At 46.3% G+C, this 13,647-nt stretch overlaps 1 protein-coding gene across 3 annotated transcripts in view; it reads left to right on the top strand.

Annotated features, from left to right (window-relative positions):
• gbe1b (glucan (1,4-alpha-), branching enzyme 1b) overlaps positions 1-11,184 on the top strand; it is a 580,146-nt gene extending 568,962 nt beyond the window's left edge. For 2 of the 3 annotated variants that reach the window (XM_078233067.1, XM_078233068.1), the window contains exons 17-18: positions 3,234-3,278; positions 10,155-11,184. In XM_078233067.1, the coding sequence (XP_078089193.1) occupies positions 3,234-3,278; positions 10,155-10,211 (102 nt within the window). In that variant the 3' untranslated portion in view covers positions 10,212-11,184. The remainder of the gene's footprint in view (positions 1-3,233; positions 3,279-10,154) is intronic. The other variant, XM_078233069.1, reaches the window with a different exon arrangement.
• Positions 11,185-13,647: the final 2,463 nt, after the last annotated feature.

Genomic DNA, 13,647 nt, shown 5'->3' with positions numbered 1-13,647 from the left:
GCCCTAACCAACCTTCTGTTCTTGACATACCTATAGAACGCCTTAGGATTCTCTTTAACCCTATCCGCCAAAGTCTTCTCATGTCCCCTTTTAGCCCTTCTAAGCTCGCTCTTCAACTCCCTCTTAGCCAATCTAAAGCTTTCTAGTGCACTACCCGAGTGCTCACGTCTCATCCGAACATAAGCCTCCTTTTTCTTTTTAACCAACAAAGAAACTTTTTTGGTGCACCACGGTTCCCTAGCCCTACCAATTCCTCCTTGCCTGACAGGGACATACCTATCACAGACTCGCAGTAGCTGCTCCTTGAAAAAACTCCACATGTCGGACGTTCCCAGTCCCTGTAATCTCCTAGTCCAACCTATGTTTCCTAATTCTCTCCTAATAGCCTCATAATTACCCTTCCCCCAGCTAAAACCACTGGCCCGAGGTTCATGCCTATCCCTTTCCATCACTAAGGTGAACGTAACCGAATTGTGGTCACTATCACCAAAATGCACACCAACTTCCAAGTCTAGCACCTGGTCTGGCTCATTTCCCAGCACCAGATCCAATATAGCCTCACCTCTAGTTGGCCTGTCTACATACTGAGTCAAAAAACCTTCCTGCACGCTTTGAACAAAAACTGACCCCTCTAACGAGCTAGAGCTATAACAATTCCAGTCAATATTAGTCAAGTTAAAATCCCCCATAACAATTGCCCTATTACTGTCTGTCATTCTCCCCGTGTCTACGTGGGATTCCTCCGGGTGCTCCGGTTTCCTCCCACAGTCCAAAGATGTGTGAGTTAGGTGGATTGGCCATGATAAATTCCCCCTTAGTATCAGGGGGTCTAGCTAGGGTAATGCTTGGGGTTATGGGGATAGGGCTTGGGTGGGATTGTGGTTGGTTCAGATTCAGAATGGCCTCCTTCTACACTGTAGGATTCTATATCCTCAAACCTGTGTACCCACCTTCTCCCTGTATCCCTCAATCCCACCTTCTCCCTGTATCCCTCAATCCCATCTACCCACATTCTCCTCAAATCCCTCAAACCCACCTACACACCTCCCTGTATCCCTCAATCCCATCTTCTCCCTGTATTCCTCAGTCCCATCTATCCACCTTCTCCCCATTTCCCACCAGCTATTGGAGAGTTTTCTCTCTGAACCTCGTTGTCTCTTTCCCTCAAGGACATGCTATGCCCTTATCGCTTACTCTTTTTTTATGAAGAAGTCTCATTGGACAGGTGGAAAGGGTTAAGCTGCAGCTGGGTGACGGAGCCTTCAAGGCAACTGAAATGGACAGGAGTAATATATTTGGAATATCAGCAGCGTGGGATAGTGGGGAGTGGGGGCACAGGCGAAGGAAGAGGAAGGTCAGAGTCATGGTACCAGCCAGAGGAGAGAATAAGTCAGCACAGCCACCTGCCATCTTCCTCGTGAGGTCCCAGTGCCCTGACCGCTGCCTCTTGTCATAGAGCAATGGAGTAACGTGTAGAGCCAGCTTGTTGCTGAACAGCAAGTGCCCCGTGCAGAGTCTGCTTCAGATCTACAGTTGCCAACTCTGGTTGGATATATTCCGGGAGCTTTGTTCACATGACCTTCTGCTTCTAACTACCCTGAGACATTGGTCTTCTGATACAGAAGGAGGCCATTCAGCCCATCGAGTCTGCACCGACCACAGTCCCACCCAGGTCCCTCACTCCCTTCTGACAACCAATAGGAAAGTATAAGACTTCTTTATTCAATTGGATAATTGGTGACTGTGTCAAACAGGTCTAGGGACCTGGGTTCGATTCCCGGCTTGGGTCACTGTCTGTGTGGAGTTTGCACATTCTCCTCGTGTCTGTGTGGGTTTCCTCCGGGTGTTCCGGTTTCCTCCCACAGTCCAAAGATGGGCAGGTTAGGTTGATTGGCCATGATAAAATTGCCCCTTAGTGTCCTGAGATGCGTAGGTTAGAGGGATTAGTGGGTAAAATATGTAGGGGTATGGGGGTAGGGCCTGGGTGGGATTGTAGTCGGTGCAGACTTGATGGGCCGAATGGCCTCTCTCTGTACTGTAGGGTTTCTATGATTCTATGACATGCTTTTCCCTCCATCTCCACCACTATTGTAACTAAGAAGTTCAAAGTGTTAAAATAAAAACCAGTCACATGCTGTTCTATTATTAATGACCTTCTGTCCAGTGTCCTCGAGATTCGTTGTCCATTTCTGGACACGCCATGACATTTCTGCAGAGTCAGCAAGGTCTGGTCGGAAGGTTCGGGGGATGGGATGGAATGGAGGAACCAGAAATAGACACGCAAGAATGTTCTGGAGGTGTCCAACATGTCCGTGTCAGAGCAGCTGTAAGAATGATCTGGAATTCCTTGTTACAACAGCTGAGTTCACCTGTGGGACATTCTCGAGTTGATTTTGATCCGGTTTTGGAGGGGAGAAGGACAGCAACCTTTCCTCAGAGATCAAACGGGTTAGGTGGACTCTCCAAGAATCAGTGACTCATCTCCAAGGAAAAACTGCCGTGAGCAAGGCCGGTGAGAAAAATCACCAGGGGATCAAACAGCATTGTAATTCCCTTTAACCATTTACAGCTTCTTTCTGTAACCAATACAGAGACGGATTGGGAGGGGGAGGGGGGGCTGCTTTGACTGGCAGTGGAGGTGAATCGACAGTGTGTTTGATTCTCAATTGACTGAGAAGCGAGGATGGGCCAGTGAAAGGAGTGTGGGAGATGGATGGACAGTTTGAGGTGCGAGGTCATATGATAAATGCTCCAGGAATATCCCCAAGCAGAGTTAGCGGAGGAGTTTGTGAAAGATGAGATTACACAGACTCTCAGACTGTGGAAGGACAGCTTTACTCATCTCACACACAATGTTCCTCTGCCATCTAGTGGCACATGGACTTGTGTCAATTTGACAGGAGACTGCGTTTAAGGATTCAGGCAACCAGGGAAATAATGCATTTAATTCTAGAATCAATATTTTTAAAGTTAATTTTCAAATTCTCCCAGTTTATTTATTATAATTTAAAATTCACCACTCTGTGTCCTTTCCCAGATTCACTACATTTCGTAACATCTGTCTTCCTTGCTTATGTTCAGTTCTCATTATTATGTAGACTTATTTCCTGCTCTGCCTTGCTGCTAACTTTTATTTTAATCAATAATTGTTTTCCTGACACCTGAGTTTCCGGCGTGTGCTTCCTTCACCCCTCCCCTCTTGCTTTATTTCTTCCTTTTTATTCCCTTCCCAGCTGGTGAATTATGGAGCATTGCACAGTTGTGAAAATTCCTTGCAGGTAAGGATGAATTGGGAGTGGGGGTGGGGCTTGGAAGGAGAGCGATGGGTCCCTGTCTGAGGAGCAGTTCGAGTGAGCTGAGAAATTGAACAAGGGCCTTGGTCTAAGACTGAGTCCTCCTCGTGCCCACGTGGGTCTGAACGTAGGAACAGGAGGAGGCCATTCAGCCCCTCAAAGCTGTTCTGCCATTCAATCAGAAAATGCCTGACCTGTCTCCCAGCTCCACTTACCTGCCATTTTTCTGTATCCCTTGACACCCCTTACCCAAGAAAACTGTCGATTGCTGTCTTTAAGATTTCAGTTGTTGGGAGAAGATTGATTAAGTGTGAAGATAGTGTGTTCATTCGTCTGAATCTGTCGGAAGATCTATGCTGTGTGTTATTCAGGATTTGACGACATTGTCATAGTTAGAATTCTGGTAGTTTTACCTTCATTATATCATCTCCTTCAGAAAATGTCAATGAGTTACACAGACACAGTAGCAGAGAAAATTGTACATGGTCCCTTGGGGGAAGGAATGGGCTTCTATCGTTCAGCACACTTGTCCGTACATACTCCCAACTGAACAATTTATTTTTAATCATGGATTCTACTATCCATTCCAACGAGACAGGTGCTGGGTTTATTTATTAATCATTGTGTCTGGTTGCAGTCTCTGTTAGCTTTCCAAAGAATCTGGGCTACAAATTTAAAAGGATGCAGGAACAAAGGCACCTCGGTAAATCTTTGAAGATGGCAGGATAAGTTGATGAATCTGTTTTTTTAAAAAAATACAATATTGGATGCTGGGCTTTATAAATAGAAGGATAGAGAATGGAAGCAGGGTAGTTATGCAAAGCCTTTTTTAATCACTGGTTAGGCCCCATCTGGTATATTGTGTTCAGATCTGGATACTGCATTTTTCAGAAAGATGCGTAGGCCTTAGAGATTTACTAGAATGGGACCAGGAATGGGGGACTTTGTTATAAAGGAAACCTGGGGTTGCTCTCCTGACAGCAAAAACAGTTAAAGTGTGATTTAATAGAGATAATTAAAGTCATAAGGGGTTAATATGGAGTAGATAAGGCAAAACTGATTCCACTGACAGGAGGGTCGGTAACGAGAGAACACAGATTTTAGGCAATTCACTTGTGGGGAATGGCTGACCTCCATCTTCCCACCTTGGTCTGTATAGTTTAATAACCTTACCTCACAAAAATCTATCAGTCCCCATTTTGAAATTTCCAGCTGATCCCCTCCCCCCCCAGCCTCAACAGAGGAGGTTCCACTGACTTTTGTGTACTGACATCACCCCCTCAGTGGTTTGGATGTTGACTCCCCGCACCCCTTCCCATTCCAAGAGGAAACTGTTCCTCTTTATCAATCCTATCAACCCCTTTAACTATCTTAAACGCTTCAATTAGATCATCAATCTGTGCATGAAGCAATACAAGCCTATCATACAACCTGTCCTCATCATTAAACCCTTGTAGCCTCAGTTCTGTTTTGCTGAATATGTGCCGCTCAAAGCCTTCAAAGCCAATATATCCTTCCTTACCGGTACATTTAATAACCAGTGGTGGCTGCAATCAAACTTGGGGACGCTGATGGCGCACATTAAGATTAGCTTTAGCTTACATCTGGACCAGAGCCTTAACTGTAAAAGCTAATGACCATTAGTGCGGCAGTCTATCATTTAGAACGCTGCACACTCTCTGCAGAATGACTGTCCTCTGCTCGCGTGTAAGCCCAATTAAAATGCCTTTTAGAAGGGATTATTGCTTTGCTAAGTTCTTTTCTTCGCTCACCCAAAGCTGTCCTATTGGGAAAATTCCTGCGGCAATTATCTTCAGTCTTTTACTGAAATGTTAAAGCGACTCTGTGTGGTTCAAAGCAATAAATATAGATCGCTACCCTGGCTGGAATTCACTCCTGCTGCCCAAATAGCCTTGGGATGAAAACCACTTTCCCCGTTTACCAGAAAGCTGAGAGCGATCACACGCTCCACGCAGACTATAAATCTCTCTGGCCTTGTTGCTTGGTTTACTTTTTAAATTGGCCTGTTGTCCATCTGGCTAATGATTCAGTCCCTATTCTCTATTCTATCTTGCATTTACATAGCGCCTTTCAACACCACAGCGCTCTGCAGCCATTTAAATACTTTTGCAGTGTACTGATGTACTGTTGTAATGTAGGAAACGTGGCAGCCAACTTGTGCACAGCAAAATCGCACAAACAGCAATATGATGGTGACCAGATCCGGCAGCACAGTGGTACAGTTGTTAGCACTGCTGCCCCTCAAGGCCAGGGGCCCGGGTTCGATTCCCGGCTTGGGTCACTGCCTGTGTGGAGTTTGCACATTCTCCCCGGCTGCTCTGGTTTCCTCCCACAGTCTGAAAGACGTGCTGGTTAGGGTGCATCCTCCCTCAATGTACCCGAATAGGTGCCGGAATGTGGAGACGAGGGGATTTTCATAGTAACTTCATTGCAGTGTTAATGTAAGCCTAACTTGTGACTAATAAATAAACTTTAAAACTTTAGATAATCTGTCTTTGTGATGTTGATTGAGGGATAAATATTGGCCAGGAACTCCTCTGCTTGTGTCACTGCACCTTCCTCGCCAATGTCCACACCGGCTCCAGCTCAAAGCTTTGATATCTTCAGGGTCACATGGCTTTGGGAGGAGAGGAAGATGTTTTATCATTTGTCATACATTTCCACAATCACAGTCAACAGAATTTGTTTGTCTGCTCCACCATGTCGATATAAGGGCCTTGCATGGCTAACAGTCCCTGAGACACAGCCAAGGAGGCCCTGACTCATTGGCTTCTGATGGCTGGATTCCTCTGGCTCATTGGACAACATTTGTGCCTTTGTCTGCAGATGTGTTGACCAATCAGCATGGCAACAACATGAAGTTTTTCCCGATCACAATCTGACTGTTCCTGCCAGTGGGAATACCGGAGTGTTCCCAGTTAGCTTTAGCAGCGCCTGTCAGGTGAGATTCTCCCACCTTTAGGACTTAAAGATGTGCATAAGGTGAGACGTGCCTGCCAGCCGGGCTTCACTGAGATCTCAGCACAGAGAGACAGCCCCCCCCCCCCCCACTAAGAACATGGCAAACCCCCCGCTGACGGGGGGAGCCATCTGCAACCCCCCCAGCATTGGGGGCATCCTCCCCCTGCCCCAAACACACCACACTACACACAGGCAGGCATAAGGGTGACACACCCACCCCCCTCATCTGCGATGGAGTCATCTTGCACTGCGTCCTGATAGTAACACCCTGACCTGGTGCCTTGGACTCTGACAGCGGGTGGGGGGGGAATGGAGGTAAGTACTGTGCCCATGCAACCCTTTGCCACAAGGCTGCAAAGAGTGGGCCCCCCAAGGGACCTGGGGGTTGGGTGGGCTCGGGCTGGGGGGAAGGTATTGACCTCGGAATCTCCTCCGGGATGGTGGTCTCGTGGCTCCACTTGTCCTTGTTTCCCTGGTAAAGGTGTGATCACTCTCGGGATGGTGATTCCAGACACCGTTCTGGAAAAGATATTGATTATTGGCTCTGTCCTTAAACCTTTGAAGTGTCCTGCTCACCTCGATATCTGTGACCCATGGACACCTGGAAGCCTTCAGAAGCGTCTCAGCTCTCCATTCCATTGGCCCTGGTTAATCTCACAAGCTCCAGGTGTTAAATGACCTCTTTAATGTGCTCTTCTAGAAAGGACCTGGGAGATCTCCTTGCTTTCTCTCATTAGGGCCAGCTGCTGTGTACCCTCTTTGAAGTGCTTTGATTGACAGCAGAGCTTGAATTTCACTGGAGGGTTCCCTCTTCACCTGCAAAAAGCAGCATCTGGTGTCCCGTCCCTTTCAAGTGCTGTGATTGACAGGTCAGATCACATATCCAGCTGCCAGGAGTTTTGATTTTTTTCCCTTCACGGTTGAATGCACCTCAAGTGCATCTTCTTGTTCCTGACCAATGTTTATAAATAGTCTGCTTTTGATTGACAGGTTGGATCAGTTACCCACTAGCCATGAGGCTTCAGTTCCTATTTTCTAACTGCAATGTTTAGAAAGCACCTGAGATGCTGCAGAGGGACACAGGGGCACCGTTGGAGGCTGTAGTTCACTTTCTACCCCTCCCCCTTGGAGTCCACAGTGCCAGGTCCATGCTTCTGTGGACCAGGTGTAATTGGAGCCTGTGGAACTACTGGGAGTGGTGGGGGAGAAATGCAGGTGATTATTGAATTGGGCTCCAAGGTCACTCGCAGTTAGGGGCGAGAACCTGATTTCCAGGGCAGCAGCAGTGGGGGGGGGGGGGGGGGGGAGAATCGAGATGGGATTTGACGCCCACTGGCAATCCCGAATTGGCCTCTCGCCCGATTCAATGGACCATTGGGATTCGTGGTTGGGGTGAACAGACCCGGAATTCTGGCCACAAGCAGGAGTATCAGTAACCAGCTCTTTAACCGTCCATGGCTTCTTTTTTGGCAAGTAGAGCTCTTGCTCCTTAGGGATAGTAATTGGTTCTGTGTCATATTGAATTCGCCTTTACCCCTTTCCAGAATTGCCCACACAAAAACAGAAAATGCTGGATAAACTCAGCCAGTTTGGGAGCATCTGTGGAGAGAGAAAAACAGAGTGAATGTTTTGAGTCCCTGTGACTCTTCAGAATTAAAGAGAGGGAGAAATGTGATGGATTTTATACCATATAAGAGAGGGTGGAGCAGCTGGGCCAGAGTAGATGATCAATGATGGGTAGGAGCTAGGAGAGATTGCAACAATGATGTGTGGGTCACAAGACAGAGGAAGTGTTAATGGCGGAATGAAGGGCAGTAGAAGGTATTAGTAGTGGCATAACGGGAAGATATCAGAATGTCAAAGGGAGAATAAAGGTCAGATTTGAGTGAAAGCTACACTAAAGAACAAGTGACAGATGGCCCAGTGGGGGAGGGAGGTTTGCATTGCCGAATGAAGAGTCATAAGGACTTAAAACTAACTCTGTTTCTCTCTCCACAGATGCTGCCAAGCCTTTTTTTCAGAGATTTTCCAGCGTTTTCTGTTTTTGTTTCAGATTCCCAGCATTTGCTGTGTTTTGTTTTTATAACCGAATTGCTCAGTTTACTGTGGCAGTTCCTGTTTCATCCAGTTTAAGTTGCCTTTATCCGGAATCTTAATATCTGTTTCACAGCTTCCCCCCTTTCGAACGCAGCAATGACCTCGATCATATTGTGAATGCTGTCAGATAAATATTCACACCCGATTGGGCTGTCAACTAAACGTGCTTCATTGTTAAATCTAACAGCATAGCCCCTTGTTGCAGAAAAATATCCTGTACTTACTCAAAACATTCGCTGCCTTCCTGACTGAACGCCAACTCCAGTTAGATAGGGCAGGATGACACAGGGTAATCATTGTCTGCCAGGCAGTAGCCTCCCACTGGCACCAATATAAAAGCATTTGTGCATGGTTCCCATTCATCTACATGCTTACTGAGCAGCAATGAATTGCTTCAACAAATGGAGTCACACTTTTATTTATTTTTTAAATCTATTGTGCAGAGTGCATGACCTCCCGACATAGACACAGGACCTTCTGAAATATTGATGAGCTGCCAAGTATTTTATGCAGCATTTTATGTTCAAACAGAGAGCTCTCGAACTGATGCGTGGAGTGACTGAAGATCTTGGGTGCCCTTGAGGGTCACATGTCCTTTAATAACTGAAACATCGCTATTTTTAGGACTGTGGGCTTTTGATTGTATTTGATGAGTTATATTAAAAGGTGACCTGTTTCTGTTTTTTTTTTGTCCACATATTTCAGATTTTGGATTTGAACATGTTGGCAATAACATCGGAACAGGAGGAGGCCATTCAGCCCCTCTGAGCTCCTCCACCATTGAACTAGATCAAGGCTGATCTGCACGCTAACCCTATCTCCCTACGATTCTTCATCATCCATGATGACTTAAACCTATTGAAAACCTGTTCATCTTAGTCTGGTGAAAACTCCAATTGCCTTTCAGCATCCGCAAGCTTTTGGAGAAAGAGAGTTCTAGATTTCCTTCGGTCTGACAACATCTGTGGAGAGAGAATAGAGCCAACATTTTGAGTCAGAACTCTGACGAAGGGTCATCCAGACGCGAGACGTTGACTCTGTTCTCTCTCCACAGATGCTGTCAGACCTGCTGAGATTTTCCAGCATTTTCTGTTTTTGTTTCAGATTCCAGCCCCCGCCCCCACCCAACCTTCAACTTCTTAAACACAAAAATACAGATGTGCAATCTGCCAATAAAATTTCATTTTAAGGCCTGTAGGTAGAGTGTCATAGTGATTTACAGCATGGAAACAGGGCCTTCGGCCCAACTTGTCCATGCTGCCCTTTTTTTAACCACTAAGCTAGTCCCAATTGCCCGCATTTGGCCCATATCCCTCTGTACCCATCTTACCCATGTAACTGTCTAAATGCTTTTTAAAAGACAAAATTGTACCCACCTCTACTACTGCCTCTGGCAGTTCGTTCCAGACACTCACCACCCTCTGAGTTAAAGAATTGCCCTTCTGGACCCTTTTGTATCTCTCCCCTCTCACCTTAAACCTATGCCCTCTAGTTTTAGACTCCCCTACCTTTAGGAAACGATGTTGACTTATCTATGCCCCTCATTATTTTATAGACCTCTATGAGATCACCCCTAAGCTTCCTATGCTCCAGGAAAAAAAAGTCCCAGTCTATCCAACCTCTCCTCATAACTCATATACATCTTGCTAGTGAGCAAGACAAGGATCGATTATATCACCGACAGACCCAGGGTTATGTCCCAATCACCAGTAGGTGGGTTAAGCTCCCATCCTAGGTGTGCTGCTGTGTCTGACACTAACTGTTGTTCCTGTGTTGTTCCAGGTGTATATTCCCAGCAGGACAGCTATCATTCTTGCTTGTGTGGACACGAAGAAATAAAGCCTGGGGAAGCTCAGCAGAGATTGGAGCCCGGCAGCAATTGGGAAGACTTGGGAAAAAAACTCTGAACATCTGAAGCCTGCGCCTCCTTCCCACACCCCCAGAGCATCGATAACCCATAAACAACTCTTTACTCTTGTTAATGTTCTTTAATTGTAAACTGTGAGTACAAACATCTTTACCCCTGTAGGCAGTGCAGCCGTGCACAGACATGTGTGGCTTTCTACCTCCCACTCTCTGCGTTGACCACACATTCTTAAAGATGTCGGTTTATACATGTTGAGTGCAACCTACATCTCAATATAATGGCAGTGCTGTTTAGACCAGCCACTGCATCGCAATTCAAACAGGAGAGAAAAAGTAACACAAATACTTACCTCCTCTATATACTTGCTGGGTAGAGATGTGAAGAGAGCACATCCCTGTGAGTAGAGATATACCTGTGTTTAGGAGCGTTGTGAGTCGTTAATTGCGTTAGTTTGTAATATAGATATTTCATTGAGTTGAACCGAGGATGGCAAGCAGGAGTTCCAATCCAGCTGCTGACCAGGGGCAAATGTCTGACAAAGCTAACAGCCGGAACAACAAGGCTGAAGATAAGAGGTGACCATTTCAATTCCCTGCTTCTGTTTGTGTTCTCTCTAACCCCCTGCAGTTTGCCCCCAGCACACCACTTTCTCCTGTTCCGATGACAGAGGAAGGCTGTTGAGAGCATATCACCAGTCACCGTGAGTTACGGCCGTGTCTTACCAGAGTTAACCTCACTGCTTGTCCCCACACCGAACGCACCGTTCACTCTTTGGGAAGTAGAACCACAGCGTTGAGCTAGGAATTGTAGATGATGAGGCAGAGATGGTCTCTCGGTAGACGTGCTTTTCCATTTTTACTCACAGATAGAAATTGGTTGAACTAAGGAGTGTTGTAACATCAGTGGAACACAAAATCCGAATTAAACGTAACCTTATAAACATTATCATTGTACAAGTTTGATCAGTAGAAATATGGAATGAGTAGAATATGAGCGATTGCAGTAGGACGCCACTCAGGTTTCTGGGTTCGAACACACTTTTCATCTCTCCTCAAACTGAAGCAAATATTGTTCAGCTGTAACTGTGCTCTGAGATTAAACACATACTTGTAGCAAAGAGGAAATACATTCCTTTCTTGGCTGTTGATTTCCCCAAACATTTCTCTGGTTAAGGTCTTTGTGCAAAACTCATTTGCAAATTTCAACTGTGGTTCAGAGGATCACAGTCTGAACTGCAAGGTCGTGGGTTCAAACCACATGTCGGTGACTAGAATCACAGAGGTTTCCAGCATGGAAACAGGCCCTTCGGCCCAACTTGTCTATGCTACCGGGACTTGATGGTTGGAGTTATAAGGAGAGGCTGGATAGACTGGAACAATTTTTTTAAACCCCGAAGCTAATCCCAATTGCCCGCATTTGGCCCATATCCCTCTATACCCATCGTACCCGTGTAACTATCTAAATGCTTTTTAGAACATAGAACAGTACAGCACAGAACAGGTCCTTCGGCCCACGATGTTGTGCCGAGCTTTATCTGAAAACAAGATCAAGCTATCCCACTCCCTATCATCCTGGTGTGCTCCATGTGCCTATCCAATAACCGCTTAAATGTTCCTAAAGTGTCTGACTCCACTATCACTGCAGGCAGTCCATTCCACACCACAACCACTCTCTGCGTAAAGAACCTACCTCTGATATCCTTCCTATATCTCCCACCATGAACCCTATAGTTATGCCCCCTTGTAATAGCTCCATCCACCTGAGGAAATAGTCTTTGAACGTTCACTCTATCTATCCCCTTCATCATTTTATAAACCTCTATTAAGTCTCCCCTCAGCCTCCTCCGCTCCAGAGAGAACAGCCCTAGCTCCCTCAACCTTTCCTCATAAGACCTACCCTCCAAACCAGGCAGCATCCTGGTAAATCTCCTCTGCACTCTTTCCAGCGCTTCCACATCCTTCTTATAGTGAGGTGACCAGAACTGCACACAATATTCCAAATGTGGTCTCACCAAGGTCCTGTACAGTTGCAGCAGAACCCCACGGCTCTTAAACTCCAACCCCCGTTAATAAAAGCTAACACACTATAGGCCTTCTTCACAGCTCTATCCACTTGAGTGGCAACCTTTAGAGATCTGTGGATATGGACCCCAACCCAGAACCCTACCTTTGACCCTGTAATCCACATTTAAATTAGTCCTACCAAAATGAATCACCTCACATTTATCAGGGTTAAACTCCATTTGCCATTTTTCAGCCCAGCTTTGCATCCTATCTATGTCTCTTTGCAGCCTACAACAGCCCTCCACCTCATCCACTACTCCACCAATCTTGGTGTCATCAGCAAATATACTGATCCACCCTTCAGCCCCCTCCTCTAAGTCATTAATAAAAATCACAAAGAGCAGAGGACCAAGCACTGATCCATGTGGCACTCCGCTAGCAATCTGCCTCCAATCCGAAAATTTTCCATCTACCACCACCCTCTGTCTTCGATCAGACAGCCAGTTACCTATCCAATCGGCCAACTTTCCTTCTATCCCACACCTCCTCACTTTCATCATAAGCCGACCATGGGGGACCATATCAAACGTCCATGTATATGACATCAACTGCCCTACCTTCATCAACACACTTAGTTACGTCCTCAAAAAATTCTATCAAATTTGTGAGGCACGACTTGCCCTTCACGAATCCGTGCTGACTATCCCGGATTAATCCGCATCTTTCTAAATAGTCATAAATCCCATCCCTAAGGACCTTTTCCATCAATTTACCAACCACCGAAGTAAGACTAACCGGTCTATAATTACCAGGGTCATTTCTATTCCCTTTCTTAAACAGAGGAACAACATTCGCCATTCTCCAGTCCTCTGGCACCATCCCCGTGGATAGCGAGGACCCAAAGATCAAAGCCAAAGGCTCTGCAATCTCATCCCTTGCCTCCCAAAGAATCCTAGGATATATTTCATCAGGCCCAGGGGACTTATCGACCTTCAGTTTATTCAAAACTGCCAGGACATCCTCCCTCCGAACATCTATTTCCTCCAGCCTATTAGCCTGTAACACCTTCTCTTCCTCAAAAACATGGCCCCTCTCCTTGGTGAACACTGAAGAAAAGTATTCATTCATCACCTCGCCTATAGAGAGAGAGAGAAGAGAGAAACCCTACAGTGCAGAAGGAGGCCATTCGGCCCATCGAGTCTGCACCGACCACAATCCCACCCAGGCCCTACCCCCAGACATTTACCCACTAATCCCTCCAACCTACGCATCCCAAGGGGCAATTTTTTTTTTTAACCTGGCCAATCAACCTAACCCGCACATCTTTGGACTGTGGGAGGAAACCGGAGCACCCGGAGGAAACCCACGCAGACACGAGGAGAATGTGCAAACTCCACACAGACAG

This window comes from Mustelus asterias, chromosome 17, assembly GCF_964213995.1.
Source record: "Mustelus asterias chromosome 17, sMusAst1.hap1.1, whole genome shotgun sequence".
Taxonomy (NCBI): domain Eukaryota; kingdom Metazoa; phylum Chordata; class Chondrichthyes; order Carcharhiniformes; family Triakidae; genus Mustelus; species Mustelus asterias.
Note: the sequence above shows the minus strand (reverse complement) of the source record. Positions and strands in the feature narration are given on the sequence as shown.